At 42.1% G+C, this 15,250-nt stretch overlaps 1 protein-coding gene across 2 annotated transcripts; it reads left to right on the forward strand.

The window, feature by feature from the left end:
- Positions 1-5,169: 5,169 nt before the first annotated feature.
- On the forward strand, positions 5,170-15,001 carry lrrc17 (leucine rich repeat containing 17). Of its 2 annotated transcripts, XM_037242953.1 has the most exons (5): positions 5,170-5,559; positions 8,576-8,899; positions 9,357-9,828; positions 12,963-13,118; positions 14,201-14,625. In XM_037242953.1, the coding sequence occupies exons 2-5, from the start codon at positions 8,627-8,629 to the stop codon at positions 14,623-14,625; spliced, it is 1,326 nt and encodes a 441-aa protein (XP_037098848.1). In that variant the 5' UTR covers positions 5,170-5,559; positions 8,576-8,626. The 2 variants fall into 2 exon arrangements, with proteins under 2 accessions (XP_037098848.1, XP_037098849.1); XM_037242954.1 differs by lacking the exon at positions 5,170-5,559 and having other exon boundaries at positions 8,627-8,899; positions 14,201-15,001.
- Positions 15,002-15,250: the final 249 nt, after the last annotated feature.

Raw genomic sequence — 15,250 nt, forward strand, 5'->3', positions numbered from 1 at the left:
TTGGAGGCTGATAGTGTAGCGTCAGCGTTTTCCAGCACCTTCGAAAAATGTGAAACGCCATCAGTGTGACAGTGGCATTGATACCAATGATGTAGTGTGTGTCAGAAATCGGCCAGAAGTGTGTTTTAAGGGGGCGCCATGACATGGTTAGTATGAGCACGAGGGGCGGGGTCACAACAATTACAACCAAGATTCCCTTTTTTTTTTTAATGCATATTCTATTTTTTTTTAAACATTAATCATATTGGTGTTTTTCCATGCTACATGTACTGTGAACACTTTCTCTCGTCAACGATTTTGTCCTTGAGTGTCTGGAGACACTTCATAAACAGATGTTTGAAGTGCCTTAAAAAAGCCAGACAGCAACTTTTATGGTGGCTTTCGACAGAATCATTTGCACACTTTTAAAAAGTAATTGCTCTGTCCTTGACACATCCGACTTTATTCACAAGGAAGAATAAAAGCTAAAAAGGGGTTTAAATGAAGAGTACACATTTCATTACCTATTGAGGGTTGAGAAATTTCGATCCAGCTCTGTTGCCAAAAAGATGTGCCGTTAAAAAGTCTGATTAAGTCACTCATCAAAGTGTTTCAAAGACTAAAATTCGGAGAATACAATGGATTGCGCTTGAAGCCGTAAATAACCGTAACGGTTTCGCAACTTCAAAATCGGAATTTCCTGTTGCTCGCTGAAAAACAAGTAAATCTTGAGAAAGGTTTCATTTAATGACCACACCCTTAAAAAAAAAAAAAAAACACACCAAATCATCCTTTCCCATTTAAATGAATGGGAACACCATTAATCTGTTCATCTGTTAATTTAAGTCTGTCTGTCCATCTTTCCATCTGGGTGGTTGGTTCTTGCCCTGCTAAATGTGTTAAGCGCCTCGAAATAACTTCTGTCGTGAACCGGCGTGATGCAAATAAAATTGACTTCATGTTTTTAGTGTTACCGTGACGACGCGCAATCCTCCTCTGACCTATTTTGTTGTTCGGCAACGACAAAAGTTAAAAAAAAAGACATTGGTCAAAGGTGTTGGCCAACAGCTGTCATTGTTTCATTACGCTTAGATTTAAAACTGCAATAACACAACTAAATTAAATCACGTCAGAGTTTGTTTTGGACTGTTTTTTTTGAGGGGGGTGTTGCAACAGTGGCAACACCTGGAAACAAAACAAGCTTAGTTTTAAATGTCTGTACCAAAGACTACACACTTAGGATCACTTAATGACCCTCACGGTAAATGCCCCCCCCCCCCCCCCCCCCCAGCTTACTGGCACCCGCTGACTCACCATCTTTGTTAGACAGATCCTGAACTTGTAAACCTTCACTGCTAAAAAAGCAGCTAAGTAAATACTCGCTACAAAGCGATGCATTTAAGTTTTTTTAAAAAAACAAAAACGTTTTGCTGAAGGTTCAAATAAGTGGGCAAGTGGCGGAATTTGTGGCAAGTAAATTGAATCCAGACGTGACCTTTTTCGGCGGGTATCCATCCGAGGACACCAAACAACTGTCAAGGGAGAATAGCATCACTTTCTTGTTTTCACTGACGCTACAGTAAAGAAAAAAATATATAGCGAGCTGGATGGGAACGATTAATTTCAGCTGTTCACCTCATTTCCATAGATTTTTGCTTCGCGTGTATAGGTATGTTTATTATGGAGTGCTCCCTTTTCATCCCAACCACTGCCAAATTCATCCACCCATTTGGAGTTATGATCATTAAAAAACATCAACAACACATTTGAAAAATCAAATCGACTGCCAAAATATATCCCAATCCAAAAAAACCTGTCCACCAAACTGGTTTCTTTCCTTTCATTTTCTCTTTCACTCAAACCACAGAGAGAGAGACAGACATGTAATTTTCCGTGATGGCGGTGGCATCTCGAAGAACACAGTTTTCCATTTCCTTGCATGATATTCCCATTTTTCATTTTGTGTGTGTCTGTCTGTGGTGAGAATAAAAAAAAAAAAACTCTGGAAACCTTTCTGAGGAGTATATGGAAGGAGCAGCCTTCGGATCCAACGGCATAATGACAGAGAGGGTGATGGATGTCTATAATAGCAAATTAAAGTCTAAAAAGTGAACCGTAACGGCATAAAAAAAATATTGACTCTTATTTGTGCACCAAAAACAACAAATTGGTATTGAACGGTCCCAAAAGGGGCGGAGCTAGAATTCTGTGATGTCCGCCTAAGCTTACCAAATCCGTATTCGCTAGCTGCTAGCATAACCGCTACCATACTGAACCATAAACCATATAACTTCACTTTTTTTTTTTTTTTAATGACCATCTAATAAGCACTTTCCCTGTGCACCAAAAACAACAAATTGGTATTGAACAGTACCAAAAGGGGCGGAGCTAGAACTCTTTAATGTCCGCCTAAGCTTACCAAATCCGTATTCGCTAGCTGCTAGCATAACGCTACCATACTGAACCATAAACCATATAACTTAACTTTTTTTTAATTTTTTTATGACCATCTAATAAGCACTTTCCCCGTACAGCGTGTCGAAGTAATGACGGTACTGTAGAACACGGGCACAACCGCAACTTGACCACACGGATGGAAGCAGCGGGGAGCTTAGCGGTTCCAAAAAACAGACAGCTAATGAGTATGCCGACAAGCCCGGACATATGTTTTTAATTTTGAAGGAGCAAAGGATGAGTGATCGGTCAATGACGATATGTAGCTTCGAGGGGGGGGGGGGGTGGGTATTATCTTGAATGACCTATGACCCCCTCATCGTCAGCAGTATTAGGTAATGTCTTTAAACCATACAGAAATGCATACCGAGCAACCGATTAGACTCGATCACAGACACGATTAATTGTCAATCAATTCATGCCTTTATATCAAACGCAATCTAATAAATAACTTGAATCCCATCCAAGTTGTGTTCAATGCTGCTATGCGAAAACATTGTCTGGAAAAAAAACCGCAGATTCTTTTGTAACTTTGATAAAACACAGATACATATGTAAATAATTACTCATCCAGCTGGGAGTGTTTTTGTGTCCGGTCTATATGCACTACCCAACAACATAGGCTGAAAAATTTGCCCCCCCCACCCCCGGCAGAATTCCGTGAACTAGTTACCACCAAGAAGGAATGTCATCATCATGCTAGAGCATGCGGGAATATGATCCGATAGTATGGCGACATGGTATTGCTAAATCGATTCTTACGGTCTGTCACGACCTGACAAAAGACGCCGCGGGAAGAAAAAGCCGTAATTTTAGACTTCAAAATGACTTAATCCTGTCTGTGTTTGAAAGTGAAACCGTTTTTAAACACTAAAAGTTCTTATCGCCTGGGGGTTAAAAAAAGATCGAAAACATCTCAATCATATAAAATAGACACCAGAGTTTTTTTGGGAAGGCGGAAATATCCGGTCTTGGTGACCTCTAGCTGCCCTCCCTGCGTGCTCATCCAAAATCTGCAAAGCAGGAGGTTATTTGCTTCAGTCCACTTGGCATGCTAGCAAGGTTAGCAAGACGCTAACACCCAAAGTGATGTAATTAACTGTTGATAATTCAAGGATAACTTGAGAGGTGTAGTCTACATATTTTAAAAACTTCGCTCATCTTTCCGTTGGCTGTCCTTGGATGCATTCCAGACAATTTTGAATCACAACGCCATGATAATCTACGTGAGAAAGATTGAAACGTCTGCGAAAACCCACCATCCTTGATCTCAATGGTGATTCATGCTGACTTGTCTTTTTACGGGCGGGAAGGACGATATAAAAAAAAGTCGTACAATACAGATATGGGATCATTTAGTCGACCTAAATTGTAGCATCTGCACCGATGTGTTTTTTTCCATTATGGGATGGACGGCGGCCAGGTACAGTAGAGAAACAAAAGAACTGAGAGACAACAAAAGACAAAGAAGATCCCGGAAGGGAAAAGTCAGCAGCATGACATCTTGTGAAAATGATTAAATGTGTTTTTATTTAATTAGGACTTCTCTTTTTTTTTGCTTCTATACGAGATAAAGGAAAGTATTGCTAACATCAATGACAACATACAGATGAGTAAGGAGGCAAGGAAGCTTGAAGCTAATTAGAGGCCGGCTGTGTTTTGTTTACATCGCTGCCAAACTTGCTACAAATAGCATGATTGCAATGAATCATTGCGACATTGACTTTTGACTTTGACATTTTGTTGGATAAGTCCATTACCTCCCTTTTGCAGCTTTCTCTAATATTTTTAATAAATTCCGCAAATATCGGGGCTACAAAGTTCACTTCTCGTTGCCTCTTTGATTCACTTTTGTTTGCTAATCTTGCAAGATTTTTTTTTTGAGGATTTATGTTTTTAACTCATTCACTACCATTGACGCCTATAGACGTCCAAGTTCTATTTTAACACGACTGGCAGTGAATGAAAGTAAAATCCATCTTTCTAGTCCATTACCTCCCTTTTGCAGCTTTCTCTAATATTTTAATAAATTCCGCAAATATCGGGGCTACAAAGTTCACTTCTCGTTGCCTCTTTGATTCACTTTTGTTTGCTAATCTTGCAAGAATTTTTTTTTTGAGGATTTATTTTTTTAACTCATTCACTACCATTGACGCCTATAGACGTCCAAGTTCTATTTTAACACGACTGGCAGTGAATGAAAGTAAAATCCATCTCTGCTCAATAAAATGTAGCCTTTAATTATTCTATTGCGTAATGTGATGCGACTGTTTATCCCGCCACTGCTCCAAATTTCCACACACACTTTAACGGTTGGTAGCGTAGGTCCTCCCCAATGCTCCGATTTACTTCAACCTGTGCCGTTCTAAGTGCCCTGGAGCCAATGGAAGAGTTTGGCAATAAACAATCCATTTCAGAGCGAGCATAATAGCGGTCCTAATATGGTGCCGTTTCACCCACTGTTGATCCACTGGAGAGAAGAAGAATAACAAGTGACACAGGTCCATTATTATCAAATAGCCCGCGGATTAAACCACGTGGGAGCTGCTTTGTATCACCCGACATGTGAGCGACGGGGTAAAGAGAAAATGGAAGCTGTTTGATTTGATGGAGAGCAATACGCTCTTCCTCTCCGCCGATCTGGAACGCAAAAAAAATATTTACATTGTTGTCGACTTGGATTACATCATAGACTTAAATCCACAAAGGACGGGTGTTTGGGTTAGGGTTAAGGTTAGGGTTAGGTTTAGGAATAAAATCATTTGGATCCAGGTACATTTTTAAATAGACTACTTAAAATGTATCTGGTAAATTCAACAACAAAACTGTTGAAACCAGTGCAAACCCTTTTCTGCGAGTGTGACATGTAACATTAAACCACACACACGGTCGCCACAATTAGCTTGCATCTTCCCTCCCGAGAGAGAGAGAGAGCGAGAGAGCAAGAGAGAGAGAGAGAGTGGAGGAGCAGCCAGTTGTTCTTCACTCCCTGCTTTAAGTTGAGAGGCAGACGTTCTTGGCTTGGACGCCGCGCTCATGTCAGGATTAGGAGCCGGGGACGCGGGACACACCGGTGATCTGCAGGTCCTAATTGAGCGACCCCAGCCAGATTCGCTCCCTGGTCAGGTAGGATTGTCATGACACCGTTGCATTCCGCTCCCGTCTGATATACATCCTGCCACATGTTTGTGATTACAATCCCTCAAGGATTGACTCGAGTGTGTGTGTGTGTGTCTACAACACTCATTCATACTTTTTTGCATAAAATTGTATAAGACAATGGATTCAAATGTGAACAGTCCTAAAATGACTTTTTTGATGACTGAGCCAATTTGCCAAAATACAGTTTTGCTGATGCAAGTCCTGTTTCGACAAGGCCAAGATCTCTTCTGTGGGGGGGAAGAAGAAAACATTTCATGGTGGCCCCAAGGAACTTCCATGATTTACTAGTCTGCCCCTTGTGACGAGCCACCGGTCCAGATAAGGATGGCTTATTCCTGAGCAGGCGGGGTTAATGTTTTTAAAGTTGTCTGGGTAATTATGGCCGCTTAATGACTGTATCTTGTATATACATTTTAAAGAGGAATTTGGACTCAGCTGTTCTTGACATGCAGCTTAATGCAAATCGACAGACGGAGGGGGGGGCAAGAGGGGATATGCCCCCCGTGTGAGTAAAATTCCAGCCACATGTGGTTTCAGCCTGGAATTTTAGAGAAGGGAAGGGGAGGGAAAAGGCTTAACCCGTATGTGCTGATTAGTTAGGCTCATAGACTTCCAAGTTTCTCACAGCTACATTTCAGAGGACGCCAATGGAGACAGTCTTACGTTTTCTTAAAACGCAGACTATGAAGAGTATCAAGGTCGGTCCAGGTGTCGGCTTTTCATCACTTTCCCAGTGCCCATGACGACGAGTTGAGTCATTGATGAACGACTTGAATGAACGCCGACGGTACCGGTTTCCCACCAAAGACAAAATCCAGATGTCAGACGGGTTTTTAGTGCATCTGCGTCGCGGCCAAGACGCGGGAGGGGGTTTTGTGGGAGGTGTTGAGGGGGTGACGCTGAAACCAGCAATGTACTATACATTGAAAGTCCCAACACAAAGGAGAAACATGGAACAGTTTGTTCTCTTGGAGAGTCGGAAGAAAAAAAATGGAAGTTTCAGAAACTCAATTTCAAAAACAGGTTTTCTGTCGCTCCTTGTAGAAACAAACAAATCTGTCTTCAATTAAGCACATAGGGATCTTTTCTAACGCTCGCCGAGTCTACATACAGACTCTACTGTAAGGTCTTGAATTCCCTCTTATTGGCTCTTGAGCTTCAGGCAGAGATCATAAACCTGTTTGGTTATTTGTCGTGATTAACCCAAGCATACGCTCCCTTTCTTTGAGGAAAAAAATGGGGTCCTTGTTCTCTCTGTCCTTCTGGTTCTACTTTCTTTCTTTGTGCAATAAAGTGGTCCTTGTGTCAGAAAAGGGTTTCCCTGCGGAGATCCATGTTTGAAGTTTTTTTCGGAGGTGGCGATGCATTCAAAAGCTTTTCAGTCTGTGCCAATTTTTAGTTCTGTCATATGAATGCCAAGATCCTCATAGACGGTCTGTCAAAGGACTCATGTTCTGGACTGGTTGAAGTCAGACTTGAGGATAAAGACGTAAGATCCATCCATCTGTGTTTCCTTGATCCAGTTTTTCCTCCTGTAGGTGGTCTGTTCTTCGGTCGGTTGACGTCAAATGACCTATCCAAAGTCTACGGACCCCTTTTCCTTAAATAACCGGTTGTATATGAATTCAAGTGTCCAAAGCTACACATCTATAAATGGCCACACATCTGCTGTGTAACTTTTATTTTCAAGACACATCTGTAAATTGTATTGCTTTGGGAAAATCCATGAATACAATTTATGACCAATTGAATTCTTCCATTTTCAGAAACAATGGTTTAGCAATCATCATGACCATCCTCCCCGTCGTTAAAGAGTACATGTTGGCTGTCTTCCCTGAGCTGGCATGCTTTTTCCCCAGACTGGAAATGATTGCCGCAAAAAAAAAACCCTAAAAATAAATGTCGGTTCAATTTGCACCTAATATAAGCAGTTAACACAAACACCCTGAAACATGCTGACATGTTATATTGACAGCCTAATATGGAATTGGGTAAGAAAGGGAGAAGAAGGATTAAGTCTCCTGGCGGGAATCCAGTTTGGTACTTGGCAGAAAAGATTAGCATGGAATAGTAAACATGTTACATAACTGGCGAGTTGTGCCCATAGAGACTGTTTTCAAGGATTAAGCCAGATTTTGGACAAAAATCACCTTGTGTCGTGTAAAAATGTCATTTTCAGGCCCTTTTTTTTTACTGGCAGACAATAAGTCTGGAGATTTTAAACCACATCCCTGGAAATGGACCCGACCACAGCTCTGTGCAAAAATATTGACGCACAGAAGTTTTATAAGCGACATGGTTGGGACAATAATGGTAGCTTGCGATGACTAATTCAGGCTGCTGTGGGTCTGAGGCCAACCACATTGGATTTACTGGGGAATGTATTGCATCGCAGATGAGTTGCTGCTTAACAGCTGTGAATGCCAAAATGACCTGAGCCGCTTCCGATGGCTTGGAAAAAAAAAAACCTTGACCGGGCTATAAACGGAAGTATAGTTTTAAAGAGCGATAATGTTTCAACTGCTGGGAAAGATGATACGCTGGGTGACAAATGGAGAGAGTGACTAACAAACAGCCCGGGATTAGTAGGATTATCGTTTAGTGCCGATAAAAGGTGTCAATTTAACCTGGACAACGTGCAGTCAGTTCTAAGGCGGGATAAGGTTGTCATGGTTGGATACGAGGACTCGGCGGGATGAAGAAAATGAATCTGCATATACGTTTGCAGCTGTTTCTGTCTGTTGCCGGTTGATTATTCACACAAAAGTATCATTCTGCAGTGACGGGCTTGTTCCAATGTGCGAGACACAGCGAGACCATCAAGGGGAGGGTTGCGGTTTGGTACAGTTGGAACTGACTCATTGGGGAGACTTGTGTCTGTGTGATGATTGGAAGAGGTTTCGACTCTTACTTATGTGTAATCCAATTTTGGAATTGAATACAGGCAAGATCTAAATCCACTTCCTGTTTGTTTTTCTAGCTGTGAAAAACTCATCTTTCGAAGTTGACCTGACTACCGTCTTTCGGCATCATGCATCTTCTGGCTGTACTGTGCCTCTTGCTGCTCCTCCGGTCCGCCGAGCCCCGGAGATGCCCAAGGTCCAGCGCCATGGAAACAGGAATCGACGAGTGGATTCGGGGTAAAGGAAGGGCTGGCGTCGTGAGGCGCCAAACACAGGAATGCAAGGAGTACATAGAAGCGGGAGAGAAGTACCTGGATTGCCAAGATAGACAGTTGACCACCGTGATGCAAGACTGGCCCAAAGATATCCACCACCTGCTACTGGCCAGGAATAAAATCCAGGCAAGTACAAGCAGCTCTCGGGATATAAGACACGTAGCACCTGCTGCAGTCCAAGCCACAGCTTGTCCAGACGTCTTTTATGTCTCCAATTAAGATCTCCGGATTCATTTCCATCCAGTCGGTGGATCTGACCTCTCACCATGACCCAAATAAATTACAGCCAGTTTGTTGACGCCATGAACATCTGTGCACCATCACAGGGGGGCGGGGGGGCTGGGATCAAACGGAAATCTGGTTCATTCAATCAGCAACCTCGATTTTCAGTTTCGACAGTTTAGAGAATATTATCAATTTATTTTAGCTTCACGGTTGCTGCTAAAAATGTCAGAAGAGTAAACCCAGACTTGTTTACGTTTTTGCTAATGACAAAACATGAAACTCTGGGATTGTTTTCATTCCCAGGATTGATTGTCAGTACTTTTTGAAATGACAACAACTCCCACATCTCGTTGTTTAGGTTCTGAGGGACAACATGTTCTCCCAGTTCAGTCAACTCAAGAGCCTGGACCTTCAACAAAATGACATTTCCATGGTGGAAGACCGAGCGTTTAATGGACTTTCCAAACTCAGGACGCTTCTACTGCAACATAACAGCTTGAAAACAGCCTCCGAGGAGGTCCTCCTCCCCATGCCCCGCCTTACCTACCTCCGTCTCTACGACAACCCCTGGAACTGTCACTGCCCGTTGGATAGTCTACTTAGGACGCTGCAGGTGCCTAGTAACCGCAACCTGGGCAATTACGCCAAGTGCGCGGAACCTCTTTCGCTGAGGGGCCAGAAGCTGAGGAAGCTGAACGTGGACTCGTTGTGTGCAGGTGACAACCAGGTGGATGAGACTCAACTAAAACCACCTATGAAAAAACCAATGGCCACATCCATGTGCCACACCTACATGTTTCCCAAACCTCTGCTGGACTGCAGCTATAAAGGTGAGCATGGTCAAAGAGCGACCCAAAATAATCATGGTGGTGACTTGAATCGAGTTGCCAATTGGCCATGGCAATGATCAACCAATCAGAGGACAGAAAATGGCTGACATCATCAAGTGTTGTTTTTAAATGTCGCTTGGCTATCGGAATCAGCGACCAAAGACTGAAGAGACTCAAAGATCGAAGGAGGTCCAGTTGTCATCTGGTTCTGTTTCCAATTTTCAATCTTGTTGATTATCCCCACAGAAGATGATCACACCTAAATTAGATTCTACGACCCCGATTATCCCTCAATATTGCTTTCTTATCTCATCTTCATGCTTCCAAACAATGCACAGGCCTTTTAGCTCCCACGACCTCAACAAAGATTCTTTCAGTCTTTGAGCATGATTCAGATACAAAAAAAAAATCTTTCGAATCATCTTTCACTGAGTCAGAATCCCACAAAGCCCATCTGTGTCGGGCAAATGGTTGAGGGAGAGCGTTTAGCATATTTTCCGAGTAGTTCTACACTGGGACTGTTGAATGGGGTCTCTATCTGACTCCTGACATTGATTCCCAGCCGTTCCGCTTCATCCGGTTTACGATGCAACCTGAGTTTTGCTATTTAAAATGTTGCGCACTTTTTCGTACGACCCGAAGCAATGCGTGCATGATGATTGGAGCTAATTGATCCAAAAACAACAAATATAAACTATTTATAAAAATAAAAATGGAACCTTGACGTCTATATCCGTCAATGGCAGTGAACGGGTTAAACAAGACTGTTAATCTCTTGGGAGGAATATTGACACGTTCAAGTTAAATTTGGCTTTTGTGATAAGTAGTACTGGTCCAAAGAAAATAGCAGGCATGAGAACCAAGCCTACATTAAATTTAGACAGGACCAATTTGGAAACAAGACCGGAGAAATTAAACTGAAGACTTTTTTTTTTTTATTTCTCTCCATCCACATTTTCCTTCTTTTTGTCTAAATGGCGCCGCCCCTGTGGTCTGAGAGCTGCTTTTCTGAGGTGAACCACAGCGAATTTCAGGCGCCACGTCATTCTCCGAACTGAGACATGAGTGCAGAGACAACAAATGCTTAAAAGCAACTTTTGAATTCACGCTATGACTCAAAACATCAAAATACATGATTCTTCTGAGTCGGCACTTTCTGCCAGGTAATGAGACATTTCCTGCAGGAGGTCCGTTCAGCACTGGACCGTGTGCCAAAGTTATGAAACAAATGTTTGACTGCAGGCGCTTCGGGTTTCCCCGTTGAAACAAACTGCTGACTTTAACGCTAAATTGCGTGCGGCTACATAAAGCAGCTGAAAAACTATAATTTCCCAAAAGTTGGGCCTGAATCCAACATGCCCAAAAAACCATCGCGTAGTCTAAACAATATAAACCATGTGCAATAATAACTTATGGAAGTCATGCTATGTGGATTAATGTCGGCCAGTTCAAATAAATCAACGATTATTTGGCTTCCCTTCGAATGCTGGGGTTGCACATTTTAGCTCTTGGAAAATTGCTATCCTGACTTGAACTATACTTGAAAATTCAAAGACAGATAAATTTGCTGACTTGAAATTTTGAGTTGACTCAACGTACATATTGTCGTGATCAATTTTAAAAGCAAAACTTTTATGACGGGTGCCTTTCGTCAATCTATTTTCATCAAAGTATCCAACGTAGGAAATTATATCTTTCCTCGACCACAGCTTCTTGGACAGAGAGAATTTGTGTGTTTGGTCCGAATGACACACAGCCAGTCCCAGAGTCATTTTGCAATGAGATGTGCCAAACACTTTCCAGCTGTCTTCTGCAAATAAACTCCAAAAAAGCTACAGACACAAACTTGGGGAGGAAAAAAGTGGGATTCCCTTTTCGATTGCAAGTCCACGGAGGAGCATGAAAATGTTACCTTAAAAGTCTTCTCCGAATCTTGGAGATGTTTTTCCCGTATCCACGTTTAACTTTTACGGCAAACATGATGACAGCTTACAACATCTGGGTCGGCTAAATGTGCCTATAAAGCCCGCAACATCTGCACTGTAAAAACCGTCGGCGACTAAATTACAACGTCCGTGCAGGAAACGACGCGGCGGCAAAGATGAAACGTAGAATGCATACGAATATGATTACATCCGCTCACCTGCAACTGGTTTACGACTAAGACAATCAGCCATGTTTAATTTGATGCCGCAAAACACCGAAGAGGCCAGCTTATGAAAATATTTTTTGGGATCTGACAACTGAATGCGGGCCAGACTTCTGGTTCCGTTTGAAAAAAAAAAAAAACTGCAGAAAGTCTTGACAACAAACATTACAACAGGGGTAGAATATTCCCGCCATGATGGCCGGCGTGTGGGATTCACCTGGTTCGTGCATTAAAAGCCAATCAGAACGGGAAATGTGCAAATGCGCACCTTGGAAACGCATTCAGACACTTATGTTTGTTGTTGAGAGAAATTTAAAAAAAAAAAAAAGGGAAAATGTTGCTCACAACCTACGCAACATCTTGAAAATAGCTAGACTTGGACAAATCAGAGCTTTGGGGGCTCCCGTTGACTCCGAAGTGACCTGTGGGAAATTTCTAAGACATGGACAAGATGAACAAAACAGATGCAAAGAAGTCAATGCGAAACACGCTCAAGTGTTCATAACAACAAACTAGCAAAGGGTATTTGAACAAAAATGGTGCCGCAACACATGTAGGTAGACGATTCATCAATTTTCAACAGCATATATTCTTTATCCTCTGTGAGGAAAGCCTTATATTGCTGCCATATGTGTGTTGTATAACGCCCCCTGGTGGCCACGCACAAGAAGTATGTATTTTATGGTGTTTTTTTGGGTGGCTAGAGGAGATTAATGGCATTTAAATAGAAAGGATTTGAATTTTGAGTTCCAAGCGTTTGTATGTTGACAAATACAGCTCAGCTAAAATTCTTTTGTATGCCCGGTTTAGTAAGGTCTGGAGAATTTTTTCGAAATGTTTATGAGGATTTCTGCTGCATTTTTTTGGTCAACATAATATCACCTGTCGATCTCGCCATAACACCAAAACACACAAATCATCCACGATTTACGGCCAAATTACTACGATAAGTGATGTGATGACTCCTCCGTTTTTTTCCTGACAGGTATGAGCAACGTCCCATCCGACCTGCCTTCCGACATCGTGAAAATGGATCTATCCGGCAACAACATCAAACATCTCAGGCCCAAGCAGTTCCTGCATTCCAAAGACCTCAAGATGCTCAACCTCAGCAGCACCAGCCTGAATCAAATAGACACAAGTACGAGTTACATTTTCATTCAAGCATAATTGGATCCTTTGATAAATGTATTTAGATTTAAAAAAAATAATTAAAAAGTCATATCTCATCATACTATATCTCCTTTAAGGAGTCATTTTGAAAGTTCACAGATACTTTCGACTTGAGGTGACATGAAACAAGATATTTCCTTTAAATAATCCGACGACGTCTTGAGATTCTATTTAAGCATTCAGGGAAATGCCCGAGACAGTTTTGGAAGGTCACGGTCAAGTAAGCCAGAGATAAAACAGGATGTCTCTCTTATCCTCTTCCATTCTTTCTTTATATGTCCAATTATTTTTAAAACTATGGTTACCCCCTTCTTCCTGCATGCCTCCCCTTCATCGTTGAGATCAAAGTGAAGCTCGAGGGCAAAGGAAACGCTCGGAAATGTCTTATACCATTAGCTCGCTTATTTCTCGTCAGCGTACGAGACACTCGCGTTCATTTCCTGTGAGGGACGGCAGGGGACATGGTGCCCAACTGTTTAACTTAGCGCAAAAAAAAATTACATTTTTTTTGCTCTCTTTCTAAACTTACCTAAGATACCACAAGATGGCGCCAAAGCTCTATTTGATATTTAATAACAGCGCAAAAAAATTACATATTTTTTACTCTCTTTCTAAACTTTCCTAAGATACCACAAGATGGCGCCAAAGCTCTATTTGATATTTGATAACGGTGCCAAAAGATTATTTCAATTTTTTTGCTCTTTTTAAACGCCAAAGCTCTATTTGATAAGGGCGCAAAAAAAATATTTACATATTTTTTTACTGTTTCTAAACTTTCCTAAGATACCACAAGGTGGCGCCAAAGCTCTATTTGATTAAAAAAAAGTACACTGCCACTGCATCTCCACTAGAACAAAAATCAGAAAAAAATTGGCACGGTCCCTGAAAAGAAGAGCATCAAGTATCAACTTCATGCCTCTAGCTACGAACCCTTACATCGAGTTGTTAAAGTGACAAACTTGGGGGCGGAGCTAAGTTCATCTAGGGTTGTTAGCGGAAGAAGTCTGTATGGGCCAAACTGTTTTACCAAGTCATTTGTTCTCCTGCCAGGTGCGTTCGCAGGGCTGCTTTACCTTCGCGAGCTGGATCTTTCCAACAACAGCCTTCACTACTTCCAGTATGGCGTCCTGGAGGACCTCTACTTCTTGCGTAAGCTGTCTCTGGGCAACAACCCGTGGATCTGCGACTACAACATCCACTACTTGATCTACTGGCTCAAGCTTCACCCCGGCGTCGCCCACACGGGCCTCATCTGCGCCGAGCCGGAGGAGTTCCGGGGCTGGCGCGTGGCCGACTACGTCAAGACCTACAACGGGGAGTGTCCCAAGGATGTACAGACAGGGGGGTTCAATGGGGGACAAGGGGGGACAGAGAATGAGGCGCAAGAGTTGGTGGCCGAGACGGAGGAAGGGTTCCGGCTGAGGCCTTTGAAAGATCGGAGGGTGAAAAAGTTTGAGATCATCCGGTTGAGTTAATCCGGATTCGGGGTTTATGGTTTGTGTGCAGGAGGATTTAGTCTGGGATCAGGCTGAAGAATTATGACTCAGTGATTTTATGTTTGGAAAGGAGACAAGGGTATGTTTTTGTTTTTGCAATCCATGTAAATAAGTAGGTGAAGTCTTTTAAGGGACATCTGAATTCTTAGTTGTCACATTGCTGTGCTTAGTCATTTTTAGTTTATGCGGAATTTTTTCCCCAACCGGGTTGTATTTCCAAACACCGCCCCCAGCTGCTCAAAACTACGAAGTAAAGGTGCTTTATTTCAAAATTACTTTTCTTTTTGTACTGCTGGTGAATGAATGAATGGTACTTTGGATATGACCATTGAAAATAAAGTCTTTTTTTCTGGGATTTTTTTGTCAATAGACAAAACTGCTCTTTTTTTTTTTCCAAGGTAAACTTTGTCAACACGATCATTTAGCGCCACCTCGCGGACAGGCGGTTAACCAAATTACAACGGCAATGAGATTGTGGTGAAGTTCATAGACTCTCCGCTTGGTGTCACTGTTTCACATTGTAAAACAAAAACAGCGTGGTACTTAAGCTTCATAATATATATATTTTTAAATGTAAAAATTTAATGTAGGCTAGTATTAACAA

The sequence above is a fragment of the Syngnathus acus genome, chromosome 23, assembly GCF_901709675.1.
Source record: "Syngnathus acus chromosome 23, fSynAcu1.2, whole genome shotgun sequence".
NCBI classification, from domain to species: Eukaryota; Metazoa; Chordata; class Actinopteri; order Syngnathiformes; family Syngnathidae; genus Syngnathus; species Syngnathus acus.